This window comes from Ranitomeya imitator, chromosome 5 (assembly GCF_032444005.1).
Source record: "Ranitomeya imitator isolate aRanImi1 chromosome 5, aRanImi1.pri, whole genome shotgun sequence".
NCBI lineage: Eukaryota > Metazoa > Chordata > Amphibia > Anura > Dendrobatidae > Ranitomeya > Ranitomeya imitator.
Genome location: NC_091286.1, coordinates 22,033,682 through 22,051,688, shown reverse-complemented (window position 1 = coordinate 22,051,688; position 18,007 = coordinate 22,033,682). Strand labels below are relative to the sequence as shown.

The following is an 18,007-nucleotide window of genomic DNA, read 5'->3' as shown; positions in this document are numbered from 1 at the left end:
CGCAAACTATATGTCAAAATTTGAATGAAATAGAAGGCTATGGAAGGAGACCCAGGAGGACTCCAGTACTAACACAGACATAAAAAAGTGAGACTGTAGTTTGCTAAAATGTATGCAAGTAAGCAAAAATCCTTCTGGGAAAGAGTGTTGTGGACAGATGAGACCAATACAGAGCTTTTTGGTAAAGCACATCGTTCTACTGTTTACAGATCAACACAGCACCTACAGTCAAATATGGTGGAGGTTCAAAGATGTTTTGGGGGTTGTTATGATGCCTCCGGCACTGGGTACCTTAACTGTGTGCATCATGAATCTGAAGGTTACCAGAGGATTTTGGGTCGCAATGTAGTGCCCAGTGTCAGAGATGGCTTGTGTCCTAGGTCATGGCTCATCCAGTAGGACAAAAAAAACCAAACATACTTCAAGAAGCCCCCAGAAATGGATGGAAACAAAGCGCTGGAGAGTTCTGAAGTGGCAGCAATGAGTCCGGATCCCATTAAACACCTGTGGAGAGATCTTAAATTTGCTGTTGGGAGAAAGAGCCATCAAATATGAGAGACCTGGAGCAGTTTGCAAAAGAGTCGTCCAAAATTCCAGCTGAGAGGTTTAAGAAGCTTGTTGATGATTATAGGAAGCAATTGATTGCAGTTATTTATTCCGAAGGGTGCAACCAAATATTAAGATGAAGGTGCCAACAATTTTGTCCAGCCCCTTTTTGAGTTTTTGGGTTAAATTATGTCCAATTTTGTCTTTTTTTCCCTTCGTGTTTTTTGAGTTGTTACAATACACAGAAAGGAAATTCACGAGTCTATAAAAAACCATGTGTAACTGCAGTAATTTTCTGTGCGCAATACTTCATTTTCTGGAACAAATTCAAGGGTACCAACAATTTCGGCCATGCCTGCAGTTATAAGAACATTATTCAATAGATGTGATATAGATCGATGTGTGTACAGGGGGCTGCAGATGTGCGGGAGGCTCGTGCTTCCATTTTCAGGACTTCTCAGGGTCGGAGATTGTTTAGACATAAATCTTTCTAGTTCAAATAAAAGTGTGATTTGTGGCTTTCCAGGCGGTGCCGCCAGAGCCGCGCTTTCCCTTTTTAGGATAGACCGCAGCAGCCTGCTCTAGATGTGATGCCTCTCCTGTCTGCGGGGGGCAGCTGGCACCAGTGACTGTTGTGCTGGGGCGATACTGGGAAACATTACATCATCTCTCCCCAGAAGGCATCTATGGGCATCCGGCTGGGTGATGCTGGGGGTCCGAGGGCCCAGAGTTATCGATTGTGCTGAAAGTATAATCAGTGTTTATATGAGCAGAGCCAAAAAGTGTCAGGTCCCATTATCCTGAGATGGATCTGCCTGAAGGCAGCACCATATAAGCCCCGAGTACAGAGAGGGGAGCAGGGCGGCCGGCAGCGGCCTGGACCACCTCACGTATTGACACCATAACAGGGTCCTTCTTCCACAGAGCCCCCCTATCTCTTCAGTGTCTCCTTTACCCTGTGACTCCATTACACTGGGGCTATAAGGTAACTTTGGGCGCTGGTAAGGATCGCGCATGTTAGGGGTGCCGAACTGCGACCAGCCAGGGTACAGCGACAAGTAGGTCAGCAATAATCAAAAATTATTCTGAAATACCGGAAAGAGGGAGGTAATTCTTTGTACCTATGTTTGCATGTTAATATACTAATGTTGAAAATGTTTAATTGAAAATGTTTAATAAAAATAGTTTGGAAAAAAAAAAAAAAAAATTATTCTGAATGTTGTGACACTGCAGGACGCGATAAGACGCCATTCACCTGCATTACACGGATGGAGCAGCGGCATCCAGAGATCTTTGGCTGAGCACCCTGTGTCGTGGTCACAGTCGTCGTGTAGCCCCAGATCGGGGGGGTTGGTGGCAGATACGAGAGTTCAAAAACGCTGACGGTAGTAAACTCCAAACTCTCCTTATCATGGCAGTCCAGTATGGTGGTCCAGTATAACAGATCCATTATGGCGGTCCAGTATAACCGATCCATTATGGTGGTCCAGTATAACGGTCCATTATGGTGGTCCAGTATAATGGTCCATTATGGTGGTCCAGTATAATGGTCCATTTTGGCGGTCCGGTATAACAGTCCATAAGCGGGGCTGTATAACGGTAAATTATGGCGGTCCAGTACAACGGTCCATTATGGCGGTCCAGTACAACGGTCCATTATGGCGGTCCAGTACAACGGTCCATTATGCTGGTCCAGTATGGTGATTCAGTTTAACGGTCGATTATGGTGGTCCAATATAACAGTCCATTATGGCGGTTTAATGGGTACACTGGATTTCTGTAAAATTTGGATCTCTCTCCACAAAAGCTTAAGAGTATGTTAACTCTTTCCTACCTATCCAAACTATTTTGCATTCTTTTTAGGGCATTTTTTCATGGCAGGTCAGAAAAGTAGAGAATTTTTCCTGAGTTTCCGGGTCCTTACCTCTCTCTACGCGTCTTCTCCAGCTTGTCCCTCAGGATCAGGATCTCTTTCTTGAGGGTGAGCTGTTGGCTCTCGGCGTCACGCAGCTCCTTCTTCAGGTTCTTGATCTCGGTGGTGTGCAGCGCTTCCCTCTTGGACAGCTCCTCTTCGTAGGACACGCTCTTCTTTTCCAGGTCGGTCTTCAGCTTGTTGATTTCTTGCTGCTGCTCGGAGCTGCTGAAACCCGAGGAGCGGCCGGTCTGCTTCTGCTGTGGGGATACGAGGTAGGTAAGCATGTGCAGCGCAGGCGCCTCACCGAGTATGTGCGGACATGCCGTCATTGTACGTAATGCATATCCGCACATACAGATGTGGCAGAGCTGAGCTTGTTCTTGGTCATTAGTGGGATATTACCATCTCGCACATCCTCAGCAAGGGTTAATATAGAGAAAAAAGTGTGATCACTTGGGGTTCACTTACTTTCAGGCCTTCTAGTTCGCTCTCCAATTGTTTGGCATATTGCTCGCTGCGCTCTCGCAGTTTTCGGTCCTTCGATGCTTCGGCCGCTGCTGCTTCAGCCTGAGCTTCCATCTAAAGAAATAAATATATATTTTAAAGATAGAAAAAAGTTATTTACAAAATATGTTTCTGCCATTTACACGTTGCACTGAATAATCTGCTATTAGGAGAACGAAGAAGTGCAGTTTACGCGCTTTGTCTTCATGTAATCTATGCACCAAAAATGGTATTTTTCTTTATATTACTTTTTTTAATTATATTTTTAGTACTTTTTTTTTTTTTTTTTTACATACTATCCTATATTTAAAAAAATAAAAAATTATCACTGGGGGAGTCCACAGACCACAACAATCAAAGGGATAAATGGCTAGGAGGCTAGGATAGCTGATTCCTTGGATCCAGTCTGTTAGCGGAGCGCTCGGCTGTGGACAGACTCTTTAGCAGCCGCTCTGGGGCCGCAGGGGACACCAGCGCGGAGCTTTTCTCATGTGTCCCCATTCTCCTTCCCTTCCTACCTCTTTCTTGGCCTGCTCCGCTCTTCGCAGTTCCTGCCGTAACGCTTCCACCTTCTGAGCAACACTCTCCATTTCCTCTTCCTTGTCGCGGAGCTGACGGACAAATTTCTGCTTGTGAGAGCGCAGCTCTGTGAGGCGCTCGTTCATCTCCTTCATCTCCTGCACGGTCAGCCGATGCTGGCTCTGGGCCTCCTTAAGCTCTTTGGTCTGAGACTTTAACTTATCATTGGACTCCACCAGCTCCTGAACGAAGAAAGTAAGAGAGGAGACACGTAAGTGTACCCCAACTAACATGTAATGTATGTACACAGTGACTGCACCAGCAGAATAGTGAGTGCAGCTCTGGAGTATAATACAGGATGTAACTCAGGATCAGTAATGTAATGTATGTACACAGTGACTGCACCAGCAGAATAGTGAGTGCAGCTCTGGAGTGTAATACAGGAGGTAACTCAGGATCAGTAATGTAATGTATGTACACAGTGACTGCACCAGCAGAGTAGTGAGTGCAGCTCTGGGGTATAATACAGGATGTAACTCCGGATCAGTAATATAATGTATGTACACAGTGACTGCACCAGCAGAATAGTGAGTGCAGCTCTGGGGTATAATACAGGATGTAACTCCGGATCAGTAATGTAATGTATGTACACAGTGACTGCACCAGCAGAATAGTGAGTGCAGCTCTGGAGTATAATACAGGATGTAACTCAGGATCAGTAATGTAATGTATGAACACAGTTACTGCACCAGCAGAATAGTGAGTGCAGCTCTGGAGTGTAATACAGGAGGTAACTCAGGATCAGTAATGTAATGTATGTACACAGTGACTGCACCAGCAGAGTAGTGAGTGCAGCTCTGGGGTATAATACAGGATGTAACTCAGGATCAGTAATGTAATGTATGTACACAGTGACTGCACCAGCAGAATAGTGAGTGCAGCTCTGGAGTATAATACAGGATGTAACTCGGGATCAGTAATGTAATGTATGTACACAGTGACTGCACCAGCAGAATAGTGAGTGCAGCTCTGGGGTATAATACAGGATGTAGCTCAGGATCAGTAATGTATGAACACAGTGACTGCACCAGCAGGATAGTGAGTGCAGCTCTGGAGTATAATACAGGATGTAACACAGGATCAGTAATGTAATGTATGTACACAGTGACTGCACCAGCAGAATAGTGAGTGCAGCTCTGGAGTATAATACAGGATGTAACTCAGGATCAGTAATGTAATGTATGTACACAGTAACTGCACCAGCAGAATAGTGAATGCAGCTCTGGAGTATAATGCAGGATGTAACTCAGGATCAGTAATATAATGTATGAACACAGTGACTGCACCAGCAGAATAGTGAGTGCAGCTCTGGGGTAGAATATAGGAGGATGTGTAGTTACAGATCCTCACGATGTTGGATGTAAGATACAGTTTTCGTTTCCTTGCTCTTCTACATGGACACATCGGCCTCTCACCTTGTTCAGATCCTCCTTCTCCTGTTTCAGCATCTTCACCTGTTTTTCAAAGGCTTTGATTTGTTTGGAGAAATCCTCTAAGTCCTGCCGCGTCACCGCGCTCTTCTCCAGCTGCTGGTTGTGCTGTCCGGAGCCTGGGAGACAGAAAAGCGTTATTGCAATGACTGGTTAGCATCAATTATTTTACACCTTAATTAAAAGGGATTGTCCAGGATTAGAAGACCAAAAGCAGCGCCACACTTGTCCACAGGTTGTGTGTGGTATTACAGCTCAGTCCTATTCACTTTAATAGAGCTGCAATGCCAAATACAACCTGTAGACAGGTGAGGCGCCATTTCAGAAGAAAAGCGGCCATGATCTTGGTACCAAATTCCATTGGCCATGTATCCGGGCTTACGTCTTTTCTGACGCTCCACCCCATAGTTGGAATTCTTCCCTTCTGCTGTAGGCAATGCTGACAGATGTAGTTTAATTACCCCCGACCTCCCCCGAGGAACAGGAGGAATTCCCTACCATCTGTACACAGTTATACAGGCGCACATCCCCCAGTAACATCTCACTGGGGGACATTATGTAACTAGCGATGAGTAGTCGGTAATGTGGACCGCTCCTCATTCTCCAAGGAACAAGACCACGCACATGTTTACAGGGCCGGGGGAGTTGTCAGAGGAGGAACATCTCATTATAATGGAAATAGAATGCCACGGATCATGTGCCACGAGTCGGGAAATCCTAACGGACACCATATTATTTATATTGGTTTAGCCCATTGATGCATTAAACTTAAGTGGGTCATACCATTCTGCTAAGCAGAGGTGGGGTCCCCGCACTGTGCACAGAACTGTAGGATTATACCACATGGGAGTAGAGCTGTCAAACTACAGCCCCACCCCCGAGGAGCTGGGCACACGACATCGAATATAAGATACATTGTTTAATCCCTACAGACACATTCTTCCTTTCCTTGTTTCAAGACGTAACTTTTTTAAAATTTTTGAGCCAAAATAGGCATATGTGGGCTTGTTTTTTTGTTTTTCTTTGCTGTATCAGTTGTAGTTATTGAATGACTCCATTCAATTTACCATAAAATGTAATGAAAAATGTGAAAAAAAAATACAAAATGAGATGAAATGGTGGAGGAAAAAAAATAATAATACCACCATAGGCTTTTGGGGCTTTGTTTTTATGGCGTTCATTGCAAGGTAAAAATACTTGGCAGTATGACTGTCTGGGTCAGAACGATTACAGAGATTCTAAAGTATAATGTATTATACATTTTTTGTTACACGTATACCGAGACATTCTTGAAATCTATTGCCATCTACCAGGGTGATGAAGATGAAATGATGGGGGACATTTCAGCAAGACAATGATCCCAAACACACAGCCAAGGAAACTCCCAATTGGTTTCAGAAAAAGAAAATAAAGCAGCTGAGCAATGCCTGCGACTTGTTTCTCCAGAAGGAGTTTTTAGCTTATCACAAACTTTTTTGTATGAAGTATTAAATAAATATCAAAAAGTGTGTTCAATACTTTTTCGGTGTAATTTCTCATTATTACACTTGACTTAATTTATGGAATCTATGGATCCTTTCTTTCCCTGTATGGAATGCATGGGTTGTTACATGCGGCGGCACTTTGCATGGGAGTCAAATCCCCGATATACCAGCAATGAAACACTGCGGAAATTCAGCAGCAGACAAGGCCCTTGAGAATGGATCCAAAATCCTAAGAATGTCAGTTTATGCAAAGGGTGAAATCTGCAGCAAAATCAGCAGAGTTTTTACTGTGGATTTCTTGAACATCAGTGGCAAAAATGAGCAGCTGAGCTCTGTGCGTCTTAGTGCAGCCTTATATTTGCAGTAGCTGGTCGCTGTATATTTTCTTCTATGCAGTAGTTGGGGTCCGCTGTTTAGGGGGCGAACATTCCAGCCCAGTCGTACAAAGTAGAAAGGAGAGGCAGGTGTGCGCCTGTTTATACACAGATTATGTGCTAAAATCAGCACCAGATGTCGCCTCCATCCTGGGATAAAACAAGGAAAGCAATCGATGCTTCTACATGGGATAAAAGTGAACTTTACGCTGGAAATAAAAAAAAAAGAAGGTAATTTCTTTATAAAATAAACCAGGGCTGGAATGGCGCTCAGATGCCGATCCCCGATTAGCAGACAGTGACTCAGTTCTGCTTGTGGTTATTTGTAGATCAGGCAGTGACCGAGTATCTGATTTCCTGCATGTGTGCGCTTATTATAATGTATCCATGGAAAGAGTAACTACTGAAGTGCCAGGAAAGGGAATGGCAACATAAGCTGCGAAGGGAGCAACAGTCGGCTGTCCGAGCAGATCCATATTACTACACTAATTCCCTAAAACATTTCTGCAGAATATTTTCTTAGAACTCTGCAATGTGCTGATCCTCTCTTACTCCCTCAAGAAATGTATGAATAAATGGACAAATGAGGATTTTCATTACAACACATGTATATAACGTAATGGCAGCATTATAGTAGGAGCACGTGATCAGTAAATGCTGCGGGTTAGACGCTGATATTACAGCATAGTGGATGGGATTTCAAGAAACAGACCAGCAGAGACAGACATGTGGCGCATCTTTCCAGACTGCAGCATATCTATTTATCTTGTGGAGACGCGAGTCTCCGCAAGATAAATTTCACCCATATAATATAGTGCACATAGGAGCGGTATTATAGTAGTTATATTCGTGTACATAGTATTATAGTAGTTATATTCTTGTACATAGGAGCAGTATTATAGTAGTTATATTCTTGAACATAGGAGCAGTATTATAGTAGTTCTATTCTTGAACATAGGAGCAGTATTATAGTAGTTATATTCTTGTACATAGGAGCAGTATTATAGTAGTTATATTCTTGTACATAGGAGCAGTATTATAGTAGTTATATTCGTGTACATAGGGGCAGTATTATAGTAGTTCTATTCTTGAACATAGGAGCAGTATTATAGTAGTTCTATTCTTGAACATAGGAGCAGTATTATAGTAGTTATATTCTTGTACATAGGAGCAGTATTATAGTAGTTATATTCTTGTACATAGGAGCAGTATTATAGTAGTTATATTCATGTACATAGGAGCAGTATTATAGTAGTTATATTCTTGTACATAGGAGCAGTATTATAGTAGTTATATTCATGTACATAGGAGGCAGTATTATCTATATATATAATGGTTTAAGGGTTTTTCCGTCTGTCTGTCTTTCTGTCTGTCCTGGAAATCCCGCCTCTCTGATTGGTCGAGGCCGCCAGAGAAGGGCACAGCGACGATGATGTCATAAAGGACGTAGACATCCCGCGTCTTTGATTGGTCGAGGCCGCCAGGCTTCGACCAATCAGCAACGGGCACAGCGACGATGATGTCATAAAGGACGTAGAAATCCCACGTTTCTGATTCAGCGACGGGCACAGTATCGACGTAGATGTCATAATGGTTGCCATTGCGACGATGATGTCATAAAGGTTGCCTCGACCAATCAGCGACGGGCACAGTCTGCCGCGAATTCTGGAATCATCATTGTCCATATACTACGGGGACATGCATATTCTACAATACCCGATGCGTTAGAATCGGGCCACAGTCTAGTAGCAGTTATATTCTTGTACATAGGAGCAGTATTATAGTAATTACCGTATATTCTTGTACATAGGAGCAGTATTATAGTAGTTATATTCTTGTACATAGCAGCAGTATCATAGTAGTTATATTCTTGTACATAGGAGCAGTATTATAGTAGTTATATTCCTGTACATAGGAGCAGTATTATAGTAGTTATATTCTTGTACATAGGAGCAGTATTATAGTAGTTATATTCTTGTACATAGCAGTATTATAGTAATTACGGTATATTCTTGTACATAGGAGCAGTATTATAGTAGTTATATTCTTGTACATAGGAGCAGTATTATAGTAGTTATATTCTTGTACATAGGAGCAGTATTATAGTAGTTATATTCCTGTACATAGGAGCAGTATTATAGTAGTTATATTCTTGTACATAGGAGCAGTATTATAGTAGTTATATTCTTGTACATAGCAGCAGTATCATAGTAGTTATATTCTTGTACATAGGGGCAGTATTATAGTAGTTATATTCTTGTACATAGAGGCAGTATTATAGTAGTTATATTCTTGTACATAGGAGGCAGTATTATAGTAGTTATATTCTTGTACATAGGAGGCAGTATTATAGTAGTTATATCCTTGTACATAGGAGCAGTATTATAGTAGTTATATTCTTGTACATAGGAGCAGTATTATAGTAGTTATATTCTTGTACATAGGGGCAGTATTATAGTAGTTATATTCTTGTACATAGGGGCAGTATTATAGTAGATATATTTTTGTACATAGGAGCAGTATTATAGTAGTTATATTCTTGTACATAGGAGCAGTATTATAGTAGTTATATTCTTGTACATAGGAGCAGTATTATAGTAGTTATATTCTTGTACATGGGAGCAGTATTATAGTAGTTATATTCTTGTACATAGGAGCAGTATTATAGTAGTTATATTCTTGTACATGGGAGCAGTATTATAGTAGTTATATTCTTGTACATGGGAGCAGTATTATAGTAGTTATATTCTTGTACATGGGAGCAGTATTATAGTAGTTATATTCTTGTACATAGGAGCAGTATTATAGTAGTTATATTCTTGTACATGGGAGCAGTATTATAGTAGTTATATTCTTGTACATGGGAGCAGTATTATAGTAGTTATATTCTTGTACATGGGAGCAGTATTATAGTAGCTATATCCTTGTACATGGGGGCAGTATTATAGTAGTTATATCCTTGTACATAGGGGCAGTATTATAGTAGTTATATTCTTGTACATAGAGGCAGTATTATAGTAGTTATATTCTTGTACATAGGGGCAGTATTACGGTAGTTATATTCTTGTACATAGGGGCAGTATTACGGTAGTTATATTCTTGTACATAGTTGCAGTATTATAGTAGATATATTCTTGTACATAGGAGCAGTATTATAGTAGTTATATTCTTGTACATAGGGGCAGTATTATAGTAGTTATATTCTTGTACATAGGAGCAGTATTATAGTAGTTATATTCTTGTACATAGGGGCAGTATTATAGTAGTTATATTCTTGTACATAGGAGCAGTATTATAGTAATTATATTCTTGTACATAGGAGCAGTATTATAGTAGTTATATTCTTGTACATAGGGGCAGTATTATAGTAGTTATATTCTTGTACATAGGAGCAGTATTACAATAGTTATATTCTTGAACATAGGGGGCAGTATTGTACTAGTTACATACAGACACACATCTGCCAATATGGATTTGGATCCAGGCAGCACAGAGTGAGCGTCATATACGGTAAAGTTTCTATACAATAATATGGCATTAGTCATTTTGGATTGATTTACCATTTTTCTCTTTTCAAGCCAATGTAATCTTATGACCAAACCATATAAAAGCAGTAGAATGGAATCTGTCTTATTAAGCTGCGTTCCTGCCTGCAGAGGAGGACATGGCAATGATACAGCGCACTCAGCACTACGCTCAGCCTCCTCCGGTGAGACGCTGCGGTTTGCTGCCCAGAGGTTTTGCATTCAAACTCTGCTTGACCTGCGACGCACACCGTGATATTCCTGGAGCGCTGAGTGTCTGAATGCAGAGGAATGGGAAGGCATTACTGCCGGTGACATGAAATATTAGGATCTGGCAGGAGCAGAGAGGAGTCTTGTGAATCTGTGCGCAGGGAGAAGTTGCTGGCTCCGCACAGCGCGCTCCGCTCCAGCAGAACCTTTCACTTGACATTGCTCTGAGCCAACACAAACCTGCTCTCCGCGTTATCGGCCACATTACTAGCACCAGATTCCTAAAAAGAAAATGTTACCAAAATTACAGAAGTCTTCCGCACTCAGGCAGGATTGGAAACACATGTATGAGGCAGCTCCAGCTTTACGAGCCCGGTGACTCACCGCAGAGATATCTCCGGCTCCTAGGTAATTGGGGGGCTCTGGTCCTGCGGTACAAAAATTCCTCCGTGACGGCTTATTTTAATGGCGCTTGAGAATGTAAAGTCCACATTTTATGTAAATGATGCTTAGTCGATGCACACCGAAAAGGTCTACGACGTTAGAATATACTTTGTGCTTCGATTGTTCACCATTTGCAAGATCTCTGCTTGCTGTTAATGGGAATTTTTTCTTTCACTGCCCTGAGTAATTGTATTGAGGTTAGAGAATCCTCTGTCCATATACGCTGCAATAATTACCAGTGAAGAACCAACCTACTTTTTTTTTTTAAAGCATCCATGAGGCAGAGCTTGGGAATCGGCTCCAGGCTTATCCCCCCCGAATTCCTCGGGTCTAGTCGGCGACTTTTATGCCTGCTGCAGATTATAGAATCCAGATTGAATGTTAAATGTCAGCAGATTTGGGCAGATTTTTGCAGCATCTCGTTTCCCACATGACGACTTTCCTCGCTGGTGAGTCAGGTCCTGCACATGGCGGCGCCCTCTCATTACAGACCTGCGCTCTCTGTATTGCCACATGTGTCCGACACTGGGAATCTGTGACGGAAAGCAGATGTGTACGGAGCGGAGCACGTTACTACCCCGGGCCGCATGTGGGAAGCGCTGGAGCAGATTGTTTCCATATCCTCTGCTGCAGAACATCGCCGTTATATTGTGAGCGAAAACAGCTCCGTGATCCAGGCTCCATCCAATATACATCGCTATGTGCAGAGCCGAAGATCTGCAGCTTTCACAGTAAACTTCCAGTTCTATTGAAATCGTTCCAAATATCAGTTACGACTTCTTCTCCAGTTACATCCAGAGCTGCATTTACAATTCTGCACAATCCCTTTTTCCTTCTCAGGCAGGGGTGACCGACAATCTCACCTGAGGCCTCTTCGTGCATGTGAAACAAAGAAAAGCAGCAAACTTGCCCCATATGCATTGGCACCATATAAAGAAGATCCGTAGCCGAAAACGGAGCGCCAGCCTTGGATTATGTGCCGCAGATCCCACTGGATTCACCAAAAGAGTGACCCGACAGAATTGTGAATGCAGCTCCGGATGTGACTAAAATAGAAGATAATCAGTAAAACTGAACGGGTTGTTCTTAACTCAGAGTTTAAGGAGAGCACCACTATCCTGTTTCCTGACTACCTGGTTGTCAGAGGTGGTGCACTTCGCTGGTCTGAACGGTTCACCCTCCGATGCTGAAAAAAATTAGGCAGCTGTAGCATAAGAGGGGGCACTGAAGTGTTCAGGCCAACTTCAGAGCAGCGCTTGCAAGATCTGTATCTAAGAGTTTGTAAGCGCTGCACATTTGGCTAGAAAACCGGCCATCTCTGATAGACTAAAGGGGGTGACTGATGACCTGGGCAACAAGAAATAAACTGTACAATTAAAAATCCCTCCGTTGTTGAGAATGTCGAGGATTTTTAATATTAGCTAAATTGCCAAGTTGTTCATTTGTACAAGGGCCGACCCTCATTTCTTGTTTTTATTTATATTGCTGAGAAAAGTTTCGTTAAGTTTTAAAAGCTGAATCATTGAACGTGACCTGTGCACAGGATAGGTGATAACTTTCCATCTTGCTGGGGGTCCGTACTGCTGGTACCGCCACTGATCAAAAGAACAGGGACTTTGTAATGCAATTGCTCCATTCACTGTGAATGGGGCTGCCAGACAAAGCAGGGAATGAATGAAGGGGTCTCAGTAATAGGACCCCACCGACCAGAAGCTTCGGCGATGACTTTCAATGTACGGAACCCAATGATGGAGCTGGATATCGAGGATTTCACGGCTGACAGGTGCACTTGCTCTTTAAGAGCTGATGCATTTGGCGATGCCGGGGTGGCACGGCGGCTTCCTAGCACTTTGCTGCTATTTCATTAGACCTGACTAAACGATTTACGGTATCTTAATATCCGTTCCCAGCTGGGTTCATTAAATGGAATCAGGTCTTGTACGAATACCCAGGGACCTGGCACACATCCTGCCGCTCAGATGTGAGATCTTCTTAAGGTCTGCATGCAAAGCACAAGACAATGATGAGTCCTAATATTAGCCGAAAGGAGCCGGGCAGACGCAAATGATTTCAGGAAGGCCAAGGTTCCCAGACTAAATCTACAGACATGTTAGACCTTGCCCTGGATACGCCATAACCTAACGCGGCCCATCCTAGTGTGTATATATATATTTATATTTCTGTGACATGAAATTGTTATTCCAGGAGATAAGTGGCTGCCAGACCCCTGTATACTGCTCTTCCTGAAATAACAGCGTGCTCGGCTGAAGAAGGGGGAATGCACATATAGGACGTGCAGTATGGTCACAACTGAGATGATAAAAATCACATCAACCCGCTGCAGAATTATGGTACATATCCTGCAAAGGACACGGTGATAATTTTGTTTGCTTTCATGGCGTATTTTATTCATAAGGTGAAATCCGCACAAATCTGTACGCAAAATATGTGGATTTTGGTGCAATCTGCCTTTATCCTAAAAGATATTCCCATCTCCGATAGATGCGGGTGCAAAGCAATTTTCGGAACTTTCCTACAAGTGAATGCCCACGTGCGCCCACCTCTATCTTCCCACTTAGGGCCTAGTCCTTTAGATAGGTCTCATCTACTGGACTTTCATGGTATATACTGTGGATAGGAATATCTCCCGCTAACAGTAGGGTATTGGCGGCTCCATTTGCATGCTCGACCCCCAATACGTTTGCATAGGAAAGTGTTAATCCCTTACCTTTTCTGGGCACATTAGGAATTAATTAGGTAGTTTCAGCATGTTAGATAATATATGTAGATCTGGCTCTAAGCCCCTTTACACATTATATAGCTGTCGGCCAAACTATTGCTCAGTCGATAGCCATCTCCTCCAACTGCCCTATATGCACGAACGCTCAGCTTGGCCGAGTGCTCCTGTGTTACCGGACTCCTCTGACATGTACTTACCTACATGCCGGTCATTGGAAAAACAACAGCCAGATCCTTCTCTCCCCCCGACAGCATACGTTGGGGGGAGGCCCCCATACACATTAGACTATTGGGAGGATATCGATGGGTTCGGCAGACTGCAGTCTAATGTGTATGGGGGTCTTATATTGACCGGACATACGTCGGGGGGAGGCGGGAGGCCCCCATACACATTAGACTGTTGGGAGGATATCGATGGGTTCGGCAGACTGCAGTCTAATGTGTATGGGGGTCTTATATTGACCGGACATACGTCGGGGGGAGGCGGGAGGCCCCCATACACATTAGACTGTTGGGAGGATATCGATGGGTTCGTCAGACTGCAGTCTAATGTGTATGGGGGTCTTATATTGACCTGACATGCGTCGGGGGGAGGCGGGAGGCCCCCATACACATTAGACTGCTGGGAGGATATCAATGGGTTCGGCAGACTGCAGTCTAATGTGTATGGGGGTCTTATATTGACCGGACATGAGGCGGGAGGCCCCCATACACATTAGACTGTTGGGAGGATATCGATGTGTTCGGCAGACTGCAGTCTAATGTGTATGGGGGTCTTATATTGACCGGACATACGTCGGGGGAGGCCCCCATACACATTAGACTGCTGGGAGGATATCGATGGGTTTGGCAGACTGCAGTCTAATGTGTATGGGGGTCTTATATTGACCGGACATGAGGCGGGAGGCCCCCATACACATTAGACTGTTGGGAGGATATCGATGTGTTCGGCAGACTGCAGTCTAATGTGTATGGGGGTCTTATATTGACCTGATATTATATGACCTGTGACGCATATAGGGGGAAAAAAAAACAAACTAAACTATTACAGTGAAGACAAACCCTACAATATTAGGACTCAAGGAAATAACAAATCCCCACCTTGTGTTTTCAACTTGTCTATTTCATCTTTCAAGGATTTAATTTCCATGTCTTTGTTCGCTGTAACAGGGCCGTCCACTGCAGAATACTGGAGCTCCTGCACAGCCTGGGTGGATTCTGGGGGCAAAGAGGCACAAATTAATGCAGAGTTTGAAAACCTTTCCATATGTCGATAATACTTTAAGCTGGCACGAGTCGGGTTTAGGCCACCGAGTAGTCAGCCACAGGCGGATGCCTGATCCTACGTGTACGGCCACATTACGAGAGCACGCCCCTTCTGCCCACGTTACCTTGCAGCTTTCTGCTCAGTTCCACTTTTTCTTGCTCCAGGCGACGTATCCGCCTCTCGTACGCCTCGGTGGCCAGGCTGTCTTCTAGCGTCCGCTGGACATTGGCGTCCAGGTCCGTGCTGGACTTTCCCACAGTGTAGCGCATAGAGCTTCTATCTGAAAGTACACTGACGGAGCACAAGTGGTTAACCATCAGGACGATCAGTGCAATCAGTCACGTATTCTGCATCTTACCAGTTACTTGTGTAAGTGAACCCCACAAATGGGAGATGGTGCCCAGAAAATCCAGTGTGAGTAGATGGAGGCATCGTCTCCTAGAGAGTAAAACAGAGGGGAGCAGACATGACTTCAGGCGGTTCCGAGGAGCCATCAGTGACCTTGGGTGGGTGGGTATGATGTTTTCTGGGGGTCACTCCGCTGAGAAGCACTTACACAGTTTTTCAGACAGTCGTCGTCCACGTCGAAGTTGGACGTGTCGGTGGGGCTGCTGACCTCTGGGATATAAGGTGCCTCACAGTTCCGGATGTTTTCCCAGTCGATACCAGCAAAAAACGGGTGATTTTTAAAGTCCTCTATCCCGTTCTGACCCAAGCGGTGCTCCCGGCTGCAGATGAGCCGTTTTATTAAGTCCTTCGCGTTTTCAGAGACGTCCGCTAACTGAGATGGGAATTGAAACCGCTCCTTTAAGGAAAAGAAAAAAAACAGGTTAATCTAGAGGTACCTGATCCGATTAGACAATCCCTTTAATTTTCAGACCTAGAGATGACAACTCATCCATGCACTCACTTTGTGGTTCATGATCTTCCCGTAAGTCTCCACTAAGGACTCTGCATAGAATGGCGTCTCCCCGTAGAGCATTTCATACATGCAGACCCCGAGGGACCACCAGTCGCACTCCGGCCCGTACTTCCCCTTCCCGTCTTCCATCGCCTGGAGGATTTCAGGAGAGATATAGTCCGGAGTCCCGACAGCCACCGACGACTGGACCTAGAGAGAGGACGCAGGTTAGTGCCCGAGGTGACCGGAGCGAAAGGCACGGGGAAGACCCCGCGGAGGAGCAGCTTACACCTGACCTTTACCTCTGCACCGATGCATTCTGGAAGCGCAGACATAAGGCGCAATATATCCGTGCAAAAGCGTCGGAGCAGACGGACATCCTCGAGAGTGAACCTAATTGTGCTCAGTGTGAAAAGGCAGATGCGGTGGAGCAAAACGAGGTGCCCTATGAGCCATGCACCGTCTGCTCGTCCCCTAACCCTGGACACAGCGCAGTGGACTACACTCATCATTACAACATCTTACTACAAAGTCGTCCATAAAAGGCTAAAAACAAGCACAACAAACCAAAACAGTCATAATACTAACATCATTGGATTGGAAAACTGGAAAAAAAGCCACAAGGTCCTAGCAAAGTAGAAACACACATGAATTAATAGTCTGTACATTGTGCAGCGGACACACGGCATCCCCCCCCCCATAAATTACAATTCTGGAGCACCGTTTTCATCACTTTGCTCTCAGCCGTTCCTCTATTGTTCCTCCTAGAAATTTATGGCATCTGTTTCCAAAGGGGGACAAGTCTCTATTCTGTCAGTGTCACAATGCAGGGAGACCCCCGCCACCCCAGATCTTAAGATGCAGTGGTGTGTATAGACATTTCCAGGAGGAATAAAAGAGGAAAGACACAATTGTTGTGTTAAGTGTGAACAGAAACATGTCAGAATGTCAGAAGAGGTGACGGTCTTATCGGTATTCCCTATCCATAAGATTAGGGATAACCACATGTATGAGACCTCCAACGATCCCCCCCCCCCCAAAAAAATGGGGTTCTTCAAGGATGCGCCCCCACGTTCCTCCCTAAATGGAGCGCCCTTTTTGGCTTTTTCCAGCTGTCCCACAGAAAATGAATGGAGCGGAGGTGTACATGCTCTAAGAGCCCCCTTTTTGGGAATGGCGGGGGTCCCATCAGATGGGAAGTTAACCCAGTTACAAAAATTTTTGAAGTTTTTAACTTGGCCGTGATCATGTCTTCCCGCGGATTCCACAACTTACCGTTCCGTCTTCCATCAGCTTCAGACAGGACCCAAAATCCGCCAGGCGAATGTGACCGTTCATATCGAGCAAGATGTTGTCAGGCTTTATGTCTCTGGAGGGAGGAGAAGGAGAAAAAAAAATGGATAAGTGAAGGGAACAGAGAGTTTGACTGTTGCAAAAGGCTGTGCATGATTCTTGAGGGAGAACACCCGGATTGTATTGATTATTATTAATAGCTTTAGCAGCCTATTGCAGTGAATAGGATCTGAGCTGCAGTACCCGAGAACGGCCACTACACAGTGTATGGCGCTGTAATGTCCTGCTCCTTACGCGTTTTACTTCCGGCGGCCGCGGAACATGATAACAGCTGATCAGTGGGGGCCGACTGTCAGACCCTCACAAATCTGATATTGATGACCTATCCTAAGAATAAAATATCAGTAACGAGTCGTGATTGTCTATTGTCTCTCTGGTTTGCACTCGTCACCGGCAGTCCTATGTAAAATCACACTGTCGTAATGACATAAGTGGAGCGAGGTGATAAACCCAGAAGAGTAACTATCGTTTCCATTTTGGAGCCAACAACAACCAGTTGTTACCAAACAGAGAAAACGGATTACACGGCATCCATTAAAGATGATGAGGCGTCTGTATAACGTAAGGAGGTGAATGGCCCCAGAAAAAAAGCGAAAAACAGCTCTCATCCAGAAGGAAGGAGCCCTTCTAATGCCACATACTGGTAGAGAACCGGCCGTAGAGACACAATGCCCTTCCATCTGGAGGAGAGCCATTTTCCGTAGCTTTCCTAGGAGCATTGGCTGTAAATGACTGCG

The 18,007-nt window shown here is 44.2% G+C and overlaps 1 protein-coding gene across 3 annotated transcripts in view; it reads right to left on the bottom strand.

Moving 5' to 3' along the window:
• The window catches only part of CDC42BPA (CDC42 binding protein kinase alpha), a 152,404-nt gene that overhangs the window by 48,103 nt on the left and 86,294 nt on the right, over nt 1–18,007 (bottom strand). For all 3 annotated transcript variants that reach the window (XM_069768389.1, XM_069768390.1, XM_069768391.1), the window contains exons 6-15: nt 17,193–17,286; nt 15,927–16,127; nt 15,573–15,821; nt 15,375–15,454; nt 15,141–15,307; nt 14,851–14,967; nt 4,960–5,093; nt 3,484–3,726; nt 2,930–3,040; nt 2,471–2,718 (exon numbers count right to left, since the gene is read on the bottom strand). In XM_069768389.1, the coding sequence (XP_069624490.1) occupies nt 2,471–2,718; nt 2,930–3,040; nt 3,484–3,726; nt 4,960–5,093; nt 14,851–14,967; nt 15,141–15,307; nt 15,375–15,454; nt 15,573–15,821; nt 15,927–16,127; nt 17,193–17,286 (1,644 nt within the window). The remainder of the gene's footprint in view (nt 1–2,470; nt 2,719–2,929; nt 3,041–3,483; nt 3,727–4,959; nt 5,094–14,850; nt 14,968–15,140; nt 15,308–15,374; nt 15,455–15,572; nt 15,822–15,926; nt 16,128–17,192; nt 17,287–18,007) is intronic.